This window comes from Sorex araneus, chromosome 3 (genome assembly GCF_027595985.1).
Source record: "Sorex araneus isolate mSorAra2 chromosome 3, mSorAra2.pri, whole genome shotgun sequence".
NCBI classification, from domain to species: domain Eukaryota; kingdom Metazoa; phylum Chordata; class Mammalia; order Eulipotyphla; family Soricidae; genus Sorex; species Sorex araneus.
In genome coordinates, this window is record NC_073304.1 from 128,616,064 (window position 1) to 128,632,460 (window position 16,397).

A 16,397-nucleotide genomic window follows, 5' to 3' on the forward strand; every position below is an offset into this window, starting at 1 on the left:
TCCTATGTGGGCAGGAAACTCTCAGTAGCTTGCCAGTTTTTCCCAGAGGGGGACATAGGTTATAAGATATTGTGCAGCTGCAAATTGGCCATACACTTCTGGGAGCTTGCTTTTAAGTCTCTGGATTTTGGCCGTTGATGGGATTACACACACCTGGGTTCCTCTGCTGGTACCTTCATGTGTGAGTCTCGTCCGAACATGTGGAGAGTGGCCTTGAGCATGGCTGTGGCTAGGTCCCGGGGGTCTTCTGCCGCCGGGAGCTCTGCTCTGGTGGGGAGGGAAGCTGGAGCCCATCCCCTCTGAGGGGCCCCAGGGAAGATAACCAGGCACCCGGGCAAGGAACATACTGAGGGAAAAATTATCACCAATCATTAACTTTTGTTAAATCCCCTTGGACAATTCCTTTTAAAATATATATGTAGGGGCCTGATTGATAGTACAGCGGGTAGGGCATTTACCTTGCACAGGGCCAACTGGGTTCAATCCCCAGCATCCTATATGGTCCCCTAAGCACTGCCAGGAGTAATTCCTGAGTACAGAGTCAGGAGTAACCTCTGAGCATCACTGGGCATAACCCAAAAAGCAAAAATTAATAAAAATAAAATTTAAAAATATATATGTATATACGTGGAACCAAAAAGAATGCAGGATGCAAGACGTTGCTGACACAAATTCCGAGCACCATATGGTTCTCTGAGCAGCACCATAATCTTGGGCCCTCATACTAAACTGCTGCCCTGGTAGGTTCAGAAATACCAGGAGGAGCCAGGAGCCTTTCTGTAAACCACTTCAAAGAATACTTCCAACACCACCATCCCTGCCCCAAGGGGGAAAAAATAAAACAAAGCATTGCTTATGTTTCTTTGATAAGTAATACTTTTTTTTCACTATCATTTACTGAGCATGTGTTGTAGCTGTCACTGATCTAATCATTTAACATAAATCATCTCAGTTCCCTCAACAATGTTATGAAGCAGACCTTATTGCTATACTCATCTTATAAGCTTAAAAAAGCACTTATCTAAGACGATTGTATCATGTAAAGGCCTTAACGTATTTAGTCTCACTTAATAAAAAATTCAACAAAACAGTAGCTTAGAGAAACTGAAGATGTTTTATTTATTTTGGATGTTTTATTTTTACTTCTTTTTAGTTTGAGACCACACCCACTGCTGTTAGGACTTACTCCTGGCTATTACTCAAGAATCACCTCTGGGAGGGCTTGGGTACCATGTGGGATGCTGGTAATCAAACCTGGGTCAGCCACATACAAGCAGGTGCTCTCCCGACTGTACTATCAGTCCAGCTCTGCCACATTCCTTTTTCCTTCTTTATTTATTTATTTAAAAGACTTTTTATTTATTTGCATTTTGATTTTGTCTTTATTTTTCCCTCCTCATAATGTCAGCTACTAAGTCTTACAGATTAAAAAAAAAAGGCTGAGGTCCCTGTAATTCTCATGGTCTCTCTCAAAGATATAGAGGCCTCGGTAACTCTGATCATTCCTTTTATTTTTCCCAGCAGCAAAATATAAATGATCCCTCCATGTGAGAAAATTGTTTCTCAGAACCACCCAACAAACCTGCTAATATTTATGTGATTTTTCAGGTGTCACATTGCCATCCTTGCTGTTGGGAAAGTGGAAGCATGAAAATTTTTATTCAATATATTGCACTGTAGCACTGTCAGACTATTCATCAATTTGTTTAAGCAGGCACCAGTAACGTCTCCATTGTGAGACCTGTTACTATTTTTGGTGAAAAAATTTGATATTCTCTATATAAAGAGAATTAAATTCTCTCTATATGTTAAATTCTATATAATTCTGACCTGAATCATGTTCACTTTCTGATGAAAGAGAAGAAAATGAATATATGGGGCTGGAATATATTCCAGCACAGTGGGTAGGGCATTTGCCTTGCACGTGTCTGACCCAGATTCAATTCCCAACATACCATATGGTCCCCTGAGCATCACCAGGAGTAATTCCTGAGTGCAGAGACAGGAGTAACCCCTCTGCATCACCAGGTGTGATTCAAAAAGCAAAAAGAATAAAGAAAGAAAATGGATATCTGTCCCTCATTTTGCAGTGGGTCCCCCCAGCTACAGACTGGTAGAACAGAATTTGGAAATCCTATATTTTGAAGTAAGCTAACTAAGCTATAACAAATGAGAATAAGTAGAAACCAGGTACCTGATGGCAGTATTTTAATATTAAACTAGTCAAAACGAGCAACTGTTAGAGATGGTGGACTCAAGTCTGTTCCCTACCAGAGGAACCAGAGTTTCCCATGAGGTTTATATAAAGTGGAGGGTAGAGAGGAGCAGCCTGAAGAAGGAAATTCACCTCCTCCCTTTCCCACCTTGGTCACCTGGGGAAGTGCCTCGAAAATCTTGGACTGATGAGAGTCAAGATGCACCTGAAGTCTGCTTGTTCTACTCCGTGTGGGAGATGATCCCTGAGACACAGTTTCTCTGGGAGCTGTGGACTCAGACTGGAGCAAGAACTTGCTTTTACAGGAAAAGAAAGTCAGGCTTTAAGGTCTTACCGAGGCTTTTCACGTCCTTCACCTTTCCCTCCCAGAAAAGAATTTCAGGGGAGACAAATAATGAAGTAGAACAAGTCTATTGGGGAAGGAAGAAGAAAGATAGATAAAGGTACATGCTCTAGTAAGAATGTGGGATTCTCCAGAATGGAGAGAGCTATTCACACCCCCAAAAGGGGAGACATCCCAAGAATGAAAATAGACATTCAAAAGGAGAGATGCAGATGTCATGTGCACCATAGGGTATGAATACACATTGGTGTATGCGTATTCTGCCAAATTTAGCTTATATACAGTTTTCCCAAACTGTCCCAAGCCCTCCTGTCGGTTGCTCAAATGATTACCAAGGGGGAGAACATTGAGCAGTTGATGGTCTTTTGTTCTTTGCTTGGCCTTTTTTCCACCTGTGTAGCCTCTTCCTCCAGAGGGTCCAGCTACTTCATCTCTGGAAACCTCCTAGTAGCAGGCCCAGAATACTGCATCTCAATGGTTTGCCAGACTCCAGAGATGAGTCTCCTTGTTAATGGCCTCTCTGTGTTCCAGCTGGCCTAGGATTCACTGTTTCTACCCTCATATTATTACCAGGGCATACTATCTTCCTGCCTGCAACAAACTTATATTCAAAATACATCCTTCCAAATTCACCATAAGCAGTAAGAATGTACCAGAGTAGAACAATCAGAGTCAAAGGCAAAATATAGTCTCTCCAGTACAAGACAAACTGATAGATTTGACTCACTTACCAAGGACTAACTTTCCCTTTTTATTTATAAGGAGAAAAAAAATAATCAAGCTAGTGAGAAGATACATAAAATAAACATAGGGGTCATAATTGAAGTAATTTAAAGTAAACTGATTTCCAAGTGAGATGATTATATTTTAGCAGAATTCCATATGTTAAGTTAATTAGAAAGTACCTGTGTGTAGTTTATGAGTCAGACTTCAAGAGATAGTTTAAATTTTGTCAAACACATTCCATTTAGTGAATAAGTAATCCCACTTAACTCTCAAGAAATTGTGATTGCTTCTTTCTCTTTTCTCTTTTGCTTGACATGCATCTTACTAAAGAAATTAGTTGGGATTTTTCCCTTGTAAAATCTTTTCTCTTGATTTGATCTCAAATAGAAATACTTTTCAAAAATAAACAATGGTATCAATTGTAATTACAGACTCTGCTTACATATTTTATTGTCTATAGCATATACAGCACTCAGGCAGTTTCAACCAAAGTAATAATTAGCACTGATACTTCTAGCCTTAGAAAACATAATAGCAAATGTTTTCATAAAAGTGACATGAGGCTTTTTGAAAGAGCCATTTCAAGAATATGGCAGATTGGCACAAAAGCCTTAGAAAATAAGCTTTAGGGAGTTCACATATGGCCACTCAATTATCATTTTTTCATTTATACAAATGAGCATTGACTTGGAAGGGTGCTGGAGGGAAAAGAGGATGTCTCACCAGCTGATGCTCAGAATACATTTGAGATTCACAATCTAGAGCTGAAAAACATCGCATCATGAAAACTTAGCCACGGCAAACATCTTAGCCAAGGCAGACATCTTTTCTGCCCTTCCATTTGGTGCCATGAATGTAGATTTTGGTGAAGAAGGGGGTGAATTCACTTCTTCCCTGTCAAGAGTTCTTATAACATTTCTTTTTTAACTTGATTTTATATTAATCTCTTCCCACTGATCAGGCAACCTTGAAAGAAGTGTTGAAAAAGCATGTGATACATCTCAAAAATAATTCCAGGGGCTGCAAGATAGCATGGTGATTAAGGCTTGCCTTCTAAACAGAAGACCCTAGTTCACTCCCAGTGTGGCAAAATTGCCCAAGAGAGAACAGAGCCAGGAGTGGCCAAGAGCGCTACTAGGAATGGCCCAAATCCCATTTAAAAAATAACCTATAAAGGGACTGGAGCAATAGCACAGGGGGTAGGGCGTTTGCCTTGCACATAGCTGACCCGGGTTTGATTCCCAGCATCCCATATGGTCTCGTGAGCACTGCGAGCGAGGAGTGATTCCTGAGTGCAGAGCCAGGAGTAACCCCTGAGCATCACCGGGTGTGACCCAAAAAGAAAAAAAAGCTAAATTTTTTTATAATAGCTTTAAAATAAAGCTAATTTATAATAATTTATTTATTATTGTAAATAAATAATAACCTATAGATGGAGCTTTACACATCCACAATTTGCCCACTGCACTTTCAGGCAAATAAATGATCCGTTGGCCCACAGGAGTGTCATTTGGTTCAGCACCTTTAATACAGAAGCACATTTAGTATATATAGTTCTTCAGTTTTCTTGGAAAAAAGAAGATAACATTTCTTCAAAATATAGCCTCAAAACATAAAACTATCCATAAAGAATGTCTGTGTTACTGACATAAATGGCCTAAACCCTAACTCTAAAGCTTTTGTGTTTTATGAATTAGAGAGCTGTTTCACCTCATGTTACACAACAACACTCCAACTTTTTACAGCCTATTCCATTAAAGTTCAGATTATAAGTCTATAAAGCCAAAATCGTAAACTCTATAGACAGGGATAGTGATTGTGGACTTATGACAATGAATGATACATAAAATTAATTCCAAAAGCTATGAATTATGAAATATGAATATAATTATTTTTCACTGATGCATTCATTTATTCATGCATTCAACTTTACACATTTATTTATCACTCTTTCACCCTTTTTCTAAAAGGTTTGGGACAGAACTGTGAGAGCCTATATCGTTAATAAAACAATTCAAGACACTTTTTCACCAGATCCAGTGATTTGGGTGTCATGGAAATTACTGAACTAAAATTTTTTATTTTTATTTTGCTTTTTGGGTCACACCTGATGATGCACAGGGGTTATTCCTGGCTCTGCACTTAGGAATCGCCCCTGGAGGTGCTCAGGGGATCATATGGGATACTGGGAATAGAATCTGGGTCGGCCGCATGCAAGGCAAAGGCCCGCCCTACCCGCTGTGCTATTACTCCAGCCCCATGGACATTACTGAACTCTTAATTTATTTTTCGAGCAGTAATCTGTTATCAGAAATCTGTCCCAGAATTTTTTTTCACTAAAATGAGGGAATCAGTCTATTTCTATGGTGATAAGAGATAATCAGTGTTCAAATTCTTGGTACAGTTTGTCATAGAAAGCAGATACTTAATAAAAAAATAATACATATATATATAGTGTAGTTAGAAATAAACAAATGAAAAAAATGAATATGCTCCTTGCATTCAGGCTCCAATTTCCTGATAATTGTGTATGAGAAATACTTCATTTACTGCATTTTGTATAATATTTCTATTAATTATGGCAACTAGCCCAATGCCTTTGATAAAGTTTTCCTATTTCTAGGCTGATTTGAGCTGAGTGCTAGTTAGTGGTTTGGAAAAGATAACAAAGAGTTTGGGGGCACACAAACAAATCTTGGACCCTAACAACTTGCTGCAGCAATCTTTTCAGAAGCTAATTATTAAAATTTTAGAACTTCTAATGTGCTTGACTCTCACAGCCATGCAACATTGTATTGTATACATTATATTGTATACATTATATTGTATCCATAACAAGCAACACAAAACACATTGTCTAGCATTTCCTTTTCAGCAGGTGTGAGTGGTGGTGGGACTGGTCTCAAAATATCGAAGGTATCTAAAGTAGAGAAAGAGAGTATTGTGCAAATTGTCTGCCACACAGGCAGGGGGAGGTGTGGAATGGTGTGGGGATGCTGGGGATTTGGGTGGTGGAAAACGTGCACTGGTGAAGAGAAGAGTGTTTGATGACTGTATGATTGAGCTCAAACATGAGAGCTTTGTTACGATACCTCACGGTGAATCAATAAAATAAAAAAATTTTAAAAAGAGTTTGGAATCAAATTACACATCCTTTCTTAATATTACCATATTTGGGTAATATAGCACTGTAGCACTGTCATCCCATTGTTCATTGATTTGCTAGAGCAGGCACCAGTAATGTCTCCATTGTGATATTTGTTGCTACTGTTTTTGGCATATCAAATACACCACGGGTAGCTTGCCAGGCTCTGCTATGCAGGCGGGATACTCTCGGTAGCTTGCTGGGCTCTCCGAGGACAGACAGATTGAACCCAGGTGGGCCAGCCGCATGCAAAGCAAACACCTACCCGCTGTGCTATTTCCAGCCCTTGGGTAATGTTTATAGTTATATTACAATTATATTCCAATAGTAGTAGCATTGGTCCTACTACAATCCTTCCTTTTGTTTTGTTAATTATATTATGATTGAAGACCATTTCTCTTGAGTATGAGATGAAGAGTACATTTGACTATGTAAAATTCTCTTCACTGCCATCTAACACAGAAAGAAAACGTACCAGAGTTTTATCAAGATTCTGAGTGCTTTGTGTAGTGTACTATAAATTCAGAATCTCCTGATTTTTGTAAAAGTCTTTAAGGGCTCATATACCATCTCACATGAAAAGATTCTTTACTGCTCCATTAAGACAAATGCTTGGCAGGATGAATTCTGATTCATGCCCGTAGATATGGGAAATGTGCTCAGTCAGGCAATGCAGTTCTGAATGAGCCACAGAACGTTTTCTTCCTCAAATCCCAAACTGCTACTGACTTATAAGCAGAAGTAATGGGAATGACACCACTATCAATGACACAATAGGGCTTTGCCTATAAATAGAAAATAAATAAAAAGGTATTAAAATGGTTTGGATAGTAAAATGTCTTAAAAATATTAAAATACCTGGTTCCAAATTATTAGTTATTCCAGGAACTTTTTAAAAGTCCTCATGGTAAACTGAGGCTTCCAAATCAACCATTTAGAAATCTAAATCAGATTATTATCATATATAAATTTATATCAACATGGATATGTATAGATGCACATGTAATAGATGTATAGTGAGAAAAAGCACAGAGATAGAAATTAGACATATTTTTATATTTTCATTTTCAAAACAATTTTCCTGATAGAATCTATGCTTTTAATATTAGAATGTTTAAACTCTGCTTTTTCTCTATGACTCCAGAGAAAAAAATAATAAATGTCCACTAATAAAAGTTAATTAGCTATATTTTCCTATAGTGGAAATATACCATGGTTAAAATTAATATATTAGGGCCCTGAGAGAGCCTTGCATGCCACCAGCCCTAGATCCATTCCCAGAACAACATATACTGTGCATTACCAGGACTGGAGTGGTCCATGAGCATAGATTAGGAGTAATCCTTAAGAACAGCTGGGTGTGGCCCAACCCCTTCTCAAATACTAGACCGCATCTTCTAGCTGCATAAACAAGAACATAGTTCAAAGACATAATATTAGTTGCAAGTCACTATTGGCCAAATAACATACAGTACACAATATGATTTATGTAATATTTTCAACAATATGGATACATATCAAAAAGAACCACAGAGTTTTTTTCTATAAGGGTCAGGAAGCACAGCAGTGGTATTCCAGAAACTAGTGATTTGATTTTCTGTAAGTGCCCGAAAGTACAGTTGGTATTCTGGAAGGTAGTGATTTCATTCTAAACTGACTTTTATTAGCCCTAAGTACATAAATAAGTCTTAAAATTACTTTGTGTCAGGAATGTGGTTCAGCAATGGAGTATTTATCTTGCATGTGAGGTTCTGGGTTCAATTTCTGGCACCAAAAATAAATATTATATATATATAAATACATATATATGTGTGTGCATATATATATATTTTTATATATAGACATGGGAGAAAGAGAGCTTTGAAACTCTGAATTTCATAAAATGCAGCCACTAATATTACTAACTTCCTAGACAGCTTTTGTGACATTAGGTATTAGCTGCAAAGAATTTAACTCACTGCATGGTAAATAGTCAGGCAATACCCATGAGCATAGTTAATCATTGTATTATGCGCATAAATACTGAGCCAAGAATAATGAGACATAAATGTTTTTTAAAAAAAATAAAACCATCTTAGGTTTGTGAAATGGTGTGAAAACAACATTTTAATGGAGTCAACACTGACTTCTCATTAACTGCCCAGGACACTATGAGGAGAGAATTTTAAAAAATGATCTCCAGGTATAAGGTACAAACATGTAAATTTAAACTCCAGAGGAAACACCGTGAAACTTGACCTTTAGATCTCTCTCTTTTTCTAGTTTGGGTCTTCGCTGTCCCTTCATGAGAAAAGACTGATCACAAGCTGAAAATGTCACTGAAGAAGCTTCATTCTGGGTTTTAATAGCAGGGGTTGAATCAAGCTAAGTGGGACTCATCAGAACCTTATCTCTGAAAGGAGAAAAACAAATCTTACAGATTAAATAGGAAGCTCTCTTTCCACTGCTAAACTAAGTAGGTCTCAGCACTGGATTTATGAGAAAACTTCAGGGTAAGATCTCTCTCCCCTCCAGCAAAGCATCTGTCATATTCTGGTGATGACCAGAGGCTGCTTAAAGCTGCTCTAGCCCAATGGTTTTAGCTCGGATATTCTTCAAAAAAAAAAAAAAAAAAAACTGGTTTCAGGGCTTTTAGGTTTTTCTCAAGCAAGTAACTAAAGTAATATCTTTATTTGCATGGGAAGTAATAAGATTATACTCTTGCTCTGTAAACTAAATCCTAGAATAACTTTTCCTAGGCTGCCCCTAGCTCACCCATTTGCCCAAATTTGAATATTCAGAAAATAAATGTGGAGTTTTTGAGAAAAAAAAAATAAATCAACTCCCTTTCAGAAGATTTTGCATGGAACATAAACTCTGAGACACTCCGAGGTTTGTTAGAGAACTGACGCCCACAGCTTGATCATTGTGTTGCTACAATGATTAGTGCAGGTTTCCATTTCTTAAAAGCCACACAATATCATTGGTGATAGAAAATAAAGCTTAGAAGACTACTGAGGGTTAGACTGAGAGTTGTGGAGAGAGAGGGACTGGATATGTGACTCTTCTATCTGCAAATGGTTTAGAGAATTTCAATTAGCATTTAAAGAGTACCAGGATAGCTGCTTTGATTTGAACAGTAAAATAGGAAGATTTTATTGGTGGTGTAATAAATTTGACTCGATCTTAAACTTTTATTTATAATACATTACCCGTTTATCATTTAAGGAAAATAATGAAACGCATTTGGTTACCGAAAAGCAATGTGCCAGTTCACTATCCTATTTCTTTCCTATTCCGTAGATGTTTTCAAAGGCAGAAAACATTGATTTATAAGTAAAGAACATTCCTTCAGAGTGGAGTAATTTCATGGGCATTTGAATATAATGATGTCATTTTTTTACCCCAAAAAGAAGATGGGGGGGATGTTTTTTGAAACCTACAAATTGAATAAATATCGCTTCCTGATAGCCTCCATAAAAAATGTGTTTAGTGACTATACCGTATTTAAGTTCATGCAAGTGTAATTTACATTTTCCAGGAATGGACAAACGAGGTTTTCAGCCTGGCAACAAATCTGCTGGCCCAAAACATGTCCAGAGATGCATTTCTGGAAAAAGCGTAAGTCACTTGAATTTTATTGCAAATGGGGTGTTGCTTCTGAGTCAGTTTCCTTTCTCCTTTGTCAGTCTTTGTTTATGCGGCACTGGCTTCTTACATTGATAAACATAAATTTCCCTCCGAGGTTTGTTAGAGAACTGATGCCTCTACTGTTTGGAATTGGGAGGCTTCCAAGAAAGATTTCTCTTTGCTCTTAGCTGCACATCCCTGTTATGACTGGGCCGGGCTCCCTTGAATGTCAGTGCTTTGGACGCACAGCATGGAGACACTTCCAAATCCTGGCAGCTGTGCTCAGAACCCAAAAATTATTAATTTCCACAAATCTATTTCTACATCTGCTCATATCGTACCGTGATTAATCCCAGAAGAGAATGAACAACATATGGTACTCACGTCTGTGGAGTCTTAGACTCTGATAGACACTCCAGTAACTTCTCTGCCTGTCTAAATCAGTAGGCTGCAAGCCTTATCCCATTGCTTGGAGAGAATCACCCCTGTATTTTTAATAAGAAAGAGGAGAATGCATACAGAGTAAAGAACAAGATGAGAGGAAAACGTAAAGTAAAGCAACACAGGATTTGCCAATCATTACGGACTCAATTGATTTCTAAATTAGAGAGGGGGGGAAAGTTATGATTTTTGCCAAATCAGCAGCAAAGAGAGTTTCCTTTTAAATCTGAGGCTGTCCAGCAGGTGGGAAGCCTATAAATCAAACCATAAGCAGAAACATTACTTTGTGACCTTTTGTTTTATTCATAAGTTTCTTTCTTTCCTATTCTGTAAGACATGCCCCTTAAAAGCCAGGACTCCAGACCATCTTTCCTTATTACTCTTCTGTAAATTCACTTTACTCTTCATTATTACCTCACAGGTCTTATTCATGCTTCACTTCACTTAAATTTGTCACTTAAATTAGTTTTCCTATGATCCCTGGGAAATAAGAAATTTTATTTTGTCACTTTGAGACTTCCTGGCATGCTCTGCCCCTTTGCTTTACTTATATTATATTAGTTTTTAAAAATAATTTTAAAAATTAAAACTTTTATCTCATTTTCCTTCATCTAGAAAACATTCTAAAATGTGTATTTTGCCAGAAAATATCAGGGAAAGTGGACACAAAGATAAATATTTTACCAGAAATGTGGCATATGATTCATTTGATAAAGTAGTTGGCTATTCATTGTCTCCTACTAACATCAGTAATTGTTCTGTAATTGTCTCCCTAAATTAGCTCCCATGAACATACTAGAAGCTGCGTGTGATGTGGACATCAAAACATGTGTGTGTCCCTATAGCATAACATGCGCAGTTTCAAAAAATTACAGCTCCTGTCTGTAGCCTGTCAGCAGTTTTGAAATTTCTCTTGCTCCCTCTCTATATACATGTGAAAAAGCAGTTGAGCAGACAAACTGATTTATTATTTTCACCCAGAGGAATACTAATCTGCAGTGGAGTTGATAATATACCACTGTAAACAAAAATATGAATGAATCTCACAATGTAATGTTGAGTGAAAGAATCCAAACATAAAATAATGAGATTCCATTTATATAGATTGTAAAAAAACAGAGCAAAAATACCCCATGAAACCAAAGTGATTTTGTTTATAGTTGAGCTGATGGTTCCTTTGGGGTGGGCCCTGGAAGGGGGAAGCAGAGGGAGGGACTGATGGGGAGTCCTGGAATTCTAGTTATTGAACTGGGTACCAGTCACAGACACTCAGGTGGTGGAAAATTGAGAAAACTATATGAGTCTTATGCCGGGAATTTTATTTTTCAATAAAAAGCTCCTTAAAAATTAAACATTTGCTTTTCTGCTTCTCCAACAGCTATACTAAACTTAAACTGCAAGTCACTCCAGAAGGGCGCATTCCTCTCAAAAAGTAAGCTGGAACATTTCTCATTGTTCATTTTCTGTTTTCTCCAAGATTTGAACCCATGTCATGACTGTGTTTTGCCACTTCTTGGGCCCTCTCAGGAACCCAGAAATGCTTGATAACCTCTTCCTCTTCACACCCCATGTTCATGAAAATTATAGCTAGTTTTCTTAAAATCATTCCCAGGTTATTGATTTCCTGTGAGTGTCATTTTTAAGAGACAGCGCGTGCACGCGTGTGTCTGTCTGTGTGTCTGTCTGTGTGTGTGTCTATGTGTCTGTGTCTGTGTGTCTGTGTGTGTCTGTGTGTGTGTCTGTGTTGGGTTGGGGGAGGAGGGGAAGTTTAGCCCTAAGACAGTCAGAGATTCACATATGTACTTGGCATGGAAATGGAACGACATTGGTGCCTCTTCATATCAAAATGACATAGAATTAAAGCTGGGATTCTGAACTTACATGCCAAGTTTACATGGCCAAGGAATTACATGGCCAATTTCAGGAAAAACTGACCAGTGAAACCCAACCATAGGAGACAACAGCAGCTCAACTCCACCATATTACACATTACAAGAAGTCATGCCAAGGAATTACATGGCCAATTGCAGGAAAAACTGACTGGTGAAACCCAACCATAGGACACAGCAGGAGCTCAACTCCACCATATTACTTCAGTCCAACTTTTTATTTTTGGGGGGGGGTCACAGTTGGCGATGCACAGGAGTTACTCTTGGCTATGCACTCAGGAATTACTCCTGGCAGTGCTCGGGGGACCATATGGGATGCTGGGAATTGAACCCAGGTTGGCCGAGTATGAGGCAAACATCCTACCCAATGTGCCATTACTCCAGCCCCGCCAACATTTTAAAACCCAAATTACTGACCAAAGAAAGCACATCTGTAGACCATATGCAATCAGGGACCTTTAATCCTTAACTTATAAGGCATCTGTTGGTTTCTATTAATAAAAGATTTAAAATTTAGACCTTATGATTATTAGCAATGTGTAGCCTAAGAAGTAGCAACAATGAGAGATATTAAGTAAGTTAATGAGGGTTTGGTCTTAGAGACCATGTCTTAGAGTGCATTTTAATCAGACTATCACTATTGTAGCAAAATACTGACATGTAGATTAGATAGTTCGATTTGAAAGCTAATTTTCAAAAAGTTTTGCTTTTAAATCTTTTTAATTTGCTTTTAAATCTTTTTCTCTCGTTTTGTTTCCGCTGCACAGCATATACCGCTTGTTTTCAGCAGACCGGAAACGAGTTGAAACTGCATTAGAGGCTTGTAGTCTTCCATCGTCCAGGGTAAGCATTTTGCCTCTCCAAAATCAGCACAACAAAGATCCTGTTAATGGTCCTGCTAAAATACTTATTGCCCCAGTAATTTCTTCACCCCTACTTTTTTTTAAAGAAATCATAGATATTATGATGATTTCTCGATAAACTTCTCATCACTTCAAACTGATTAGCACAGTGGTTTCAACTGACCTTCATCTTCTCACATAGATATGATAAAAAGGGGAAAAGAAGGGAAAGGAGAAAATGGTCTCCATGTGACAGTTTCTAAATTAAGAAAACCACAGGATTTATGAAATATATCTTTATACTTATATGTGTTTGCATTTATTTATCATCCATAAGGTCACTATACTTATATTATTTTTTAAATTATATATACAGATATTGCCCCATAGCACCAACATTTTAATCTAGAGAGAATCTTTTTTCCTGGCAGATAATAAAAATCTTGTAATTTTCAAAAGTATTGACCAAAAATATTAACATAAGTGTTTAAATTCTCCATGTTTATAACTTAATAAATTGAGATTTGGGTAGTATGTGTTTGTAAATAAATATATTGCATATTCCAGAAGACTGTGATCAAAAAATTTTACTGAGGGTAAAGCATGGAGACTGGTTATTTTGTGTAAATGAGAGAATAAGCATGTTACTTGCTTAAATCTCCCCATGTTGAATATATTTTAACATGTTTAACTTGCTTAAATTTTCCCTTCTTAAATTTCCCCATGTTTCGAGGCACTTAAGCAAGTAAACCAACTTGAATAAAATAATTGCTTTCAGCCCAATGCCTTTCTATATATCTATCTCTGAAATAATTGCCAGCATTTCTAGAACTAAGTCTATTGCATAGAACCTTAGCTCACACTATATGTAAGCTCTTCTTTCTATTACAAATTATTTTTATCCTAGTATCTAAGCAACAAGTAAGCACTTTGCCAAGGATGGCACTTATAGGAAGAAACAAGGAACCACTTGAAAGGTACTGGCTATGTTCAAGTTGCTCTGAATGAAGTTTGAGACGCCATTCTCAAACTTATGATTAAATTATCAAAAAGTGCATAGTGTTCTTCTTAAATTCCCCAGCCAGTTCTATTTTGTAAATACACTTCGGAAAATGAAAGTTTTATTAACGACTTTGATAGGTTACAGGGAAGAAAAATAGTGCCACTCCATTATCAGTTTCCTGCTATTGGTGGAAAAAAATTTGTGGTGTGTTAAACATTGGATAGAATTGTGGAAAGCCTCCCCAGAACATTTAACCTTCCCTTTGATAAGGAAAATGAAATGATTGAACATACTCATTATTGCTCTTTTGTTAGAGGCTTTTGAGTCAGAAAAAATATAGCCATTAAGGTCCTATCTTGACTCAATGTTTCATAGCTCTTTCTAGGAGCCTGCAAGTACAAAGGAAATGACGGTGAACAAAATGAAATCCCAAGATCCCAGGACTGGAGAATTATTGGCAGTGCCAGTCAATAAACATATTACCTGACATGTGTATATTCATTGGAATGGATGAGAGTAGGAATGAAGTACTGCCATGGAGAATAAGCAGCTCATTTCAGAGAAAAGTAAACTCTATGTACTAAGTCCAGAGGCTGAAAAGAATTTGAGAATTTGTGAGACTTGGTGTTACTGGTTTTGGCATATCGAATACGCCATGGGTAGCTTGCCAAGCTTGCCAAGCTCTGCCATGCAGGTGGGATACTCTCAGTAGCTTGCCAGCCTCTCCAAGAAAAATGGAGGAATCAAACCCGGGTCAACTGTGTGCAAGGCATAATGATGAAAAGTTTAACTAATTATTATAAATCTTCACTGGCACGGCAGAGCCTGGCAAGCTACCTGTGGTGTCTTCAGTATGCCAAAAACAGTAACAGCAAGTCTCCCAATGTAGATATTACTGGTGTCTGCTCGAGCAAATCGATGAGCAACAGGATGACAGTGACAGTGACAGTGATTATAAATCTATCTATGTGAGAAGAAGGCATAGAAAAGGAAAAGGAATAGAAAATCGAATTCATTAACCCATTCACTGTAATTTGCAATTTTCTGAACAATTGGATTTTGAAAATTTAGTCAATAAATATAAACTGATTTTTTACGATCCATTGTGTCTGCTATAGGTTCACTCACTCTTTCAGTTTGGTGTCAATTGGAGACATTTTAAAAGGACAATGAGATTTTAATACCAGGAATAATGTTCACATCAAAAAAGTATTTATCTTTAATAAATTGTTATATCAATTTTCTGAAAACTGATAGATTTTTTAATTATATCATAAATCCCCATCATGAATATTTGAAGATCATTACTTAAAGTACACTTGGAAGATGTATAAAATTGGAATGCTTAAAAAACAAGGTGTTTACCCAAGAATTGTAGAAATAAGTACCAGGAGGTTGACTCCATGGCTTGGAGGCTGGCCTCACATTCTGGGGAAAGGGCAACTCAGAGAAGGGATCACCAACTATAATGTAGTCAAAGGCCATGTGGAAGAAGGGAGTTGCGGGCTGAATGAGGGCTAGAGACTGAGCACAGTGGCCACTCAACACCTTTATTGCAAACCACAACAGCTAATTAGAGAGAGAGAGAACAGAAGGGAATGCCCTGCCACAGTGGCAGGGTGGGGTGGGGGAAGATGGGATTGGGGAGGGTGGGAGGGATGCTGGGTTTACTGGTGGTGGAGAATGGGCACTGGTGAAGGGATGGGTTCCCGAACTTTGTATGAGGGAAGCATAAGCACAAAAGTGTATAAATCTGTAACTGTACCCTCACGGTGATTCACTAATTAAAAATAAATAAATTTAAAAAATTTAAAAAAAAACAAGCTGTTTAGAAGCTAAGAAACAAAGAATTCCATAAGTGAACTGTATTTTAAATCCTTGTTGTAGTTTCATACCTTCAGAACAGTGGCTCTAGAAATACAGAATAATTAGCAAAGATGTTCTGGATAAACTGACAGGAGATGTTTCAAACACCCCACAAAAGAAAGTGCTTTATAGATGGTAGATAAAACTGTATGTCTGGGAGCCTCATTGAATAGCCAGTGGTCATTCAAACTAGATTTTATTGTGTACTGTAAATAGACACATTACCAGAAACACAGTGGATATCCTGTTGAGATTTTTTTAGACATTATCTTTGTGCACATTGTTAGGGATAATTAAATGTGCTTGAACTTGTATCCC

At 37.6% G+C, this 16,397-nt stretch overlaps 1 protein-coding gene across 3 annotated transcripts in view; it reads left to right on the forward strand.

Annotated features, from left to right (window-relative positions):
* Nucleotides 1-16,397, forward strand: part of PLCB1 (phospholipase C beta 1) — a 797,636-nt gene that overhangs the window by 520,107 nt on the left and 261,132 nt on the right. For all 3 annotated transcript variants that reach the window (XM_055133540.1, XM_055133538.1, XM_055133539.1), the window contains 3 exons: nt 9,950-10,029; nt 11,858-11,911; nt 13,136-13,211. In XM_055133540.1, coding sequence (XP_054989515.1) covers nt 9,950-10,029; nt 11,858-11,911; nt 13,136-13,211 — 210 coding nt within the window. The remainder of the gene's footprint in view (nt 1-9,949; nt 10,030-11,857; nt 11,912-13,135; nt 13,212-16,397) is intronic.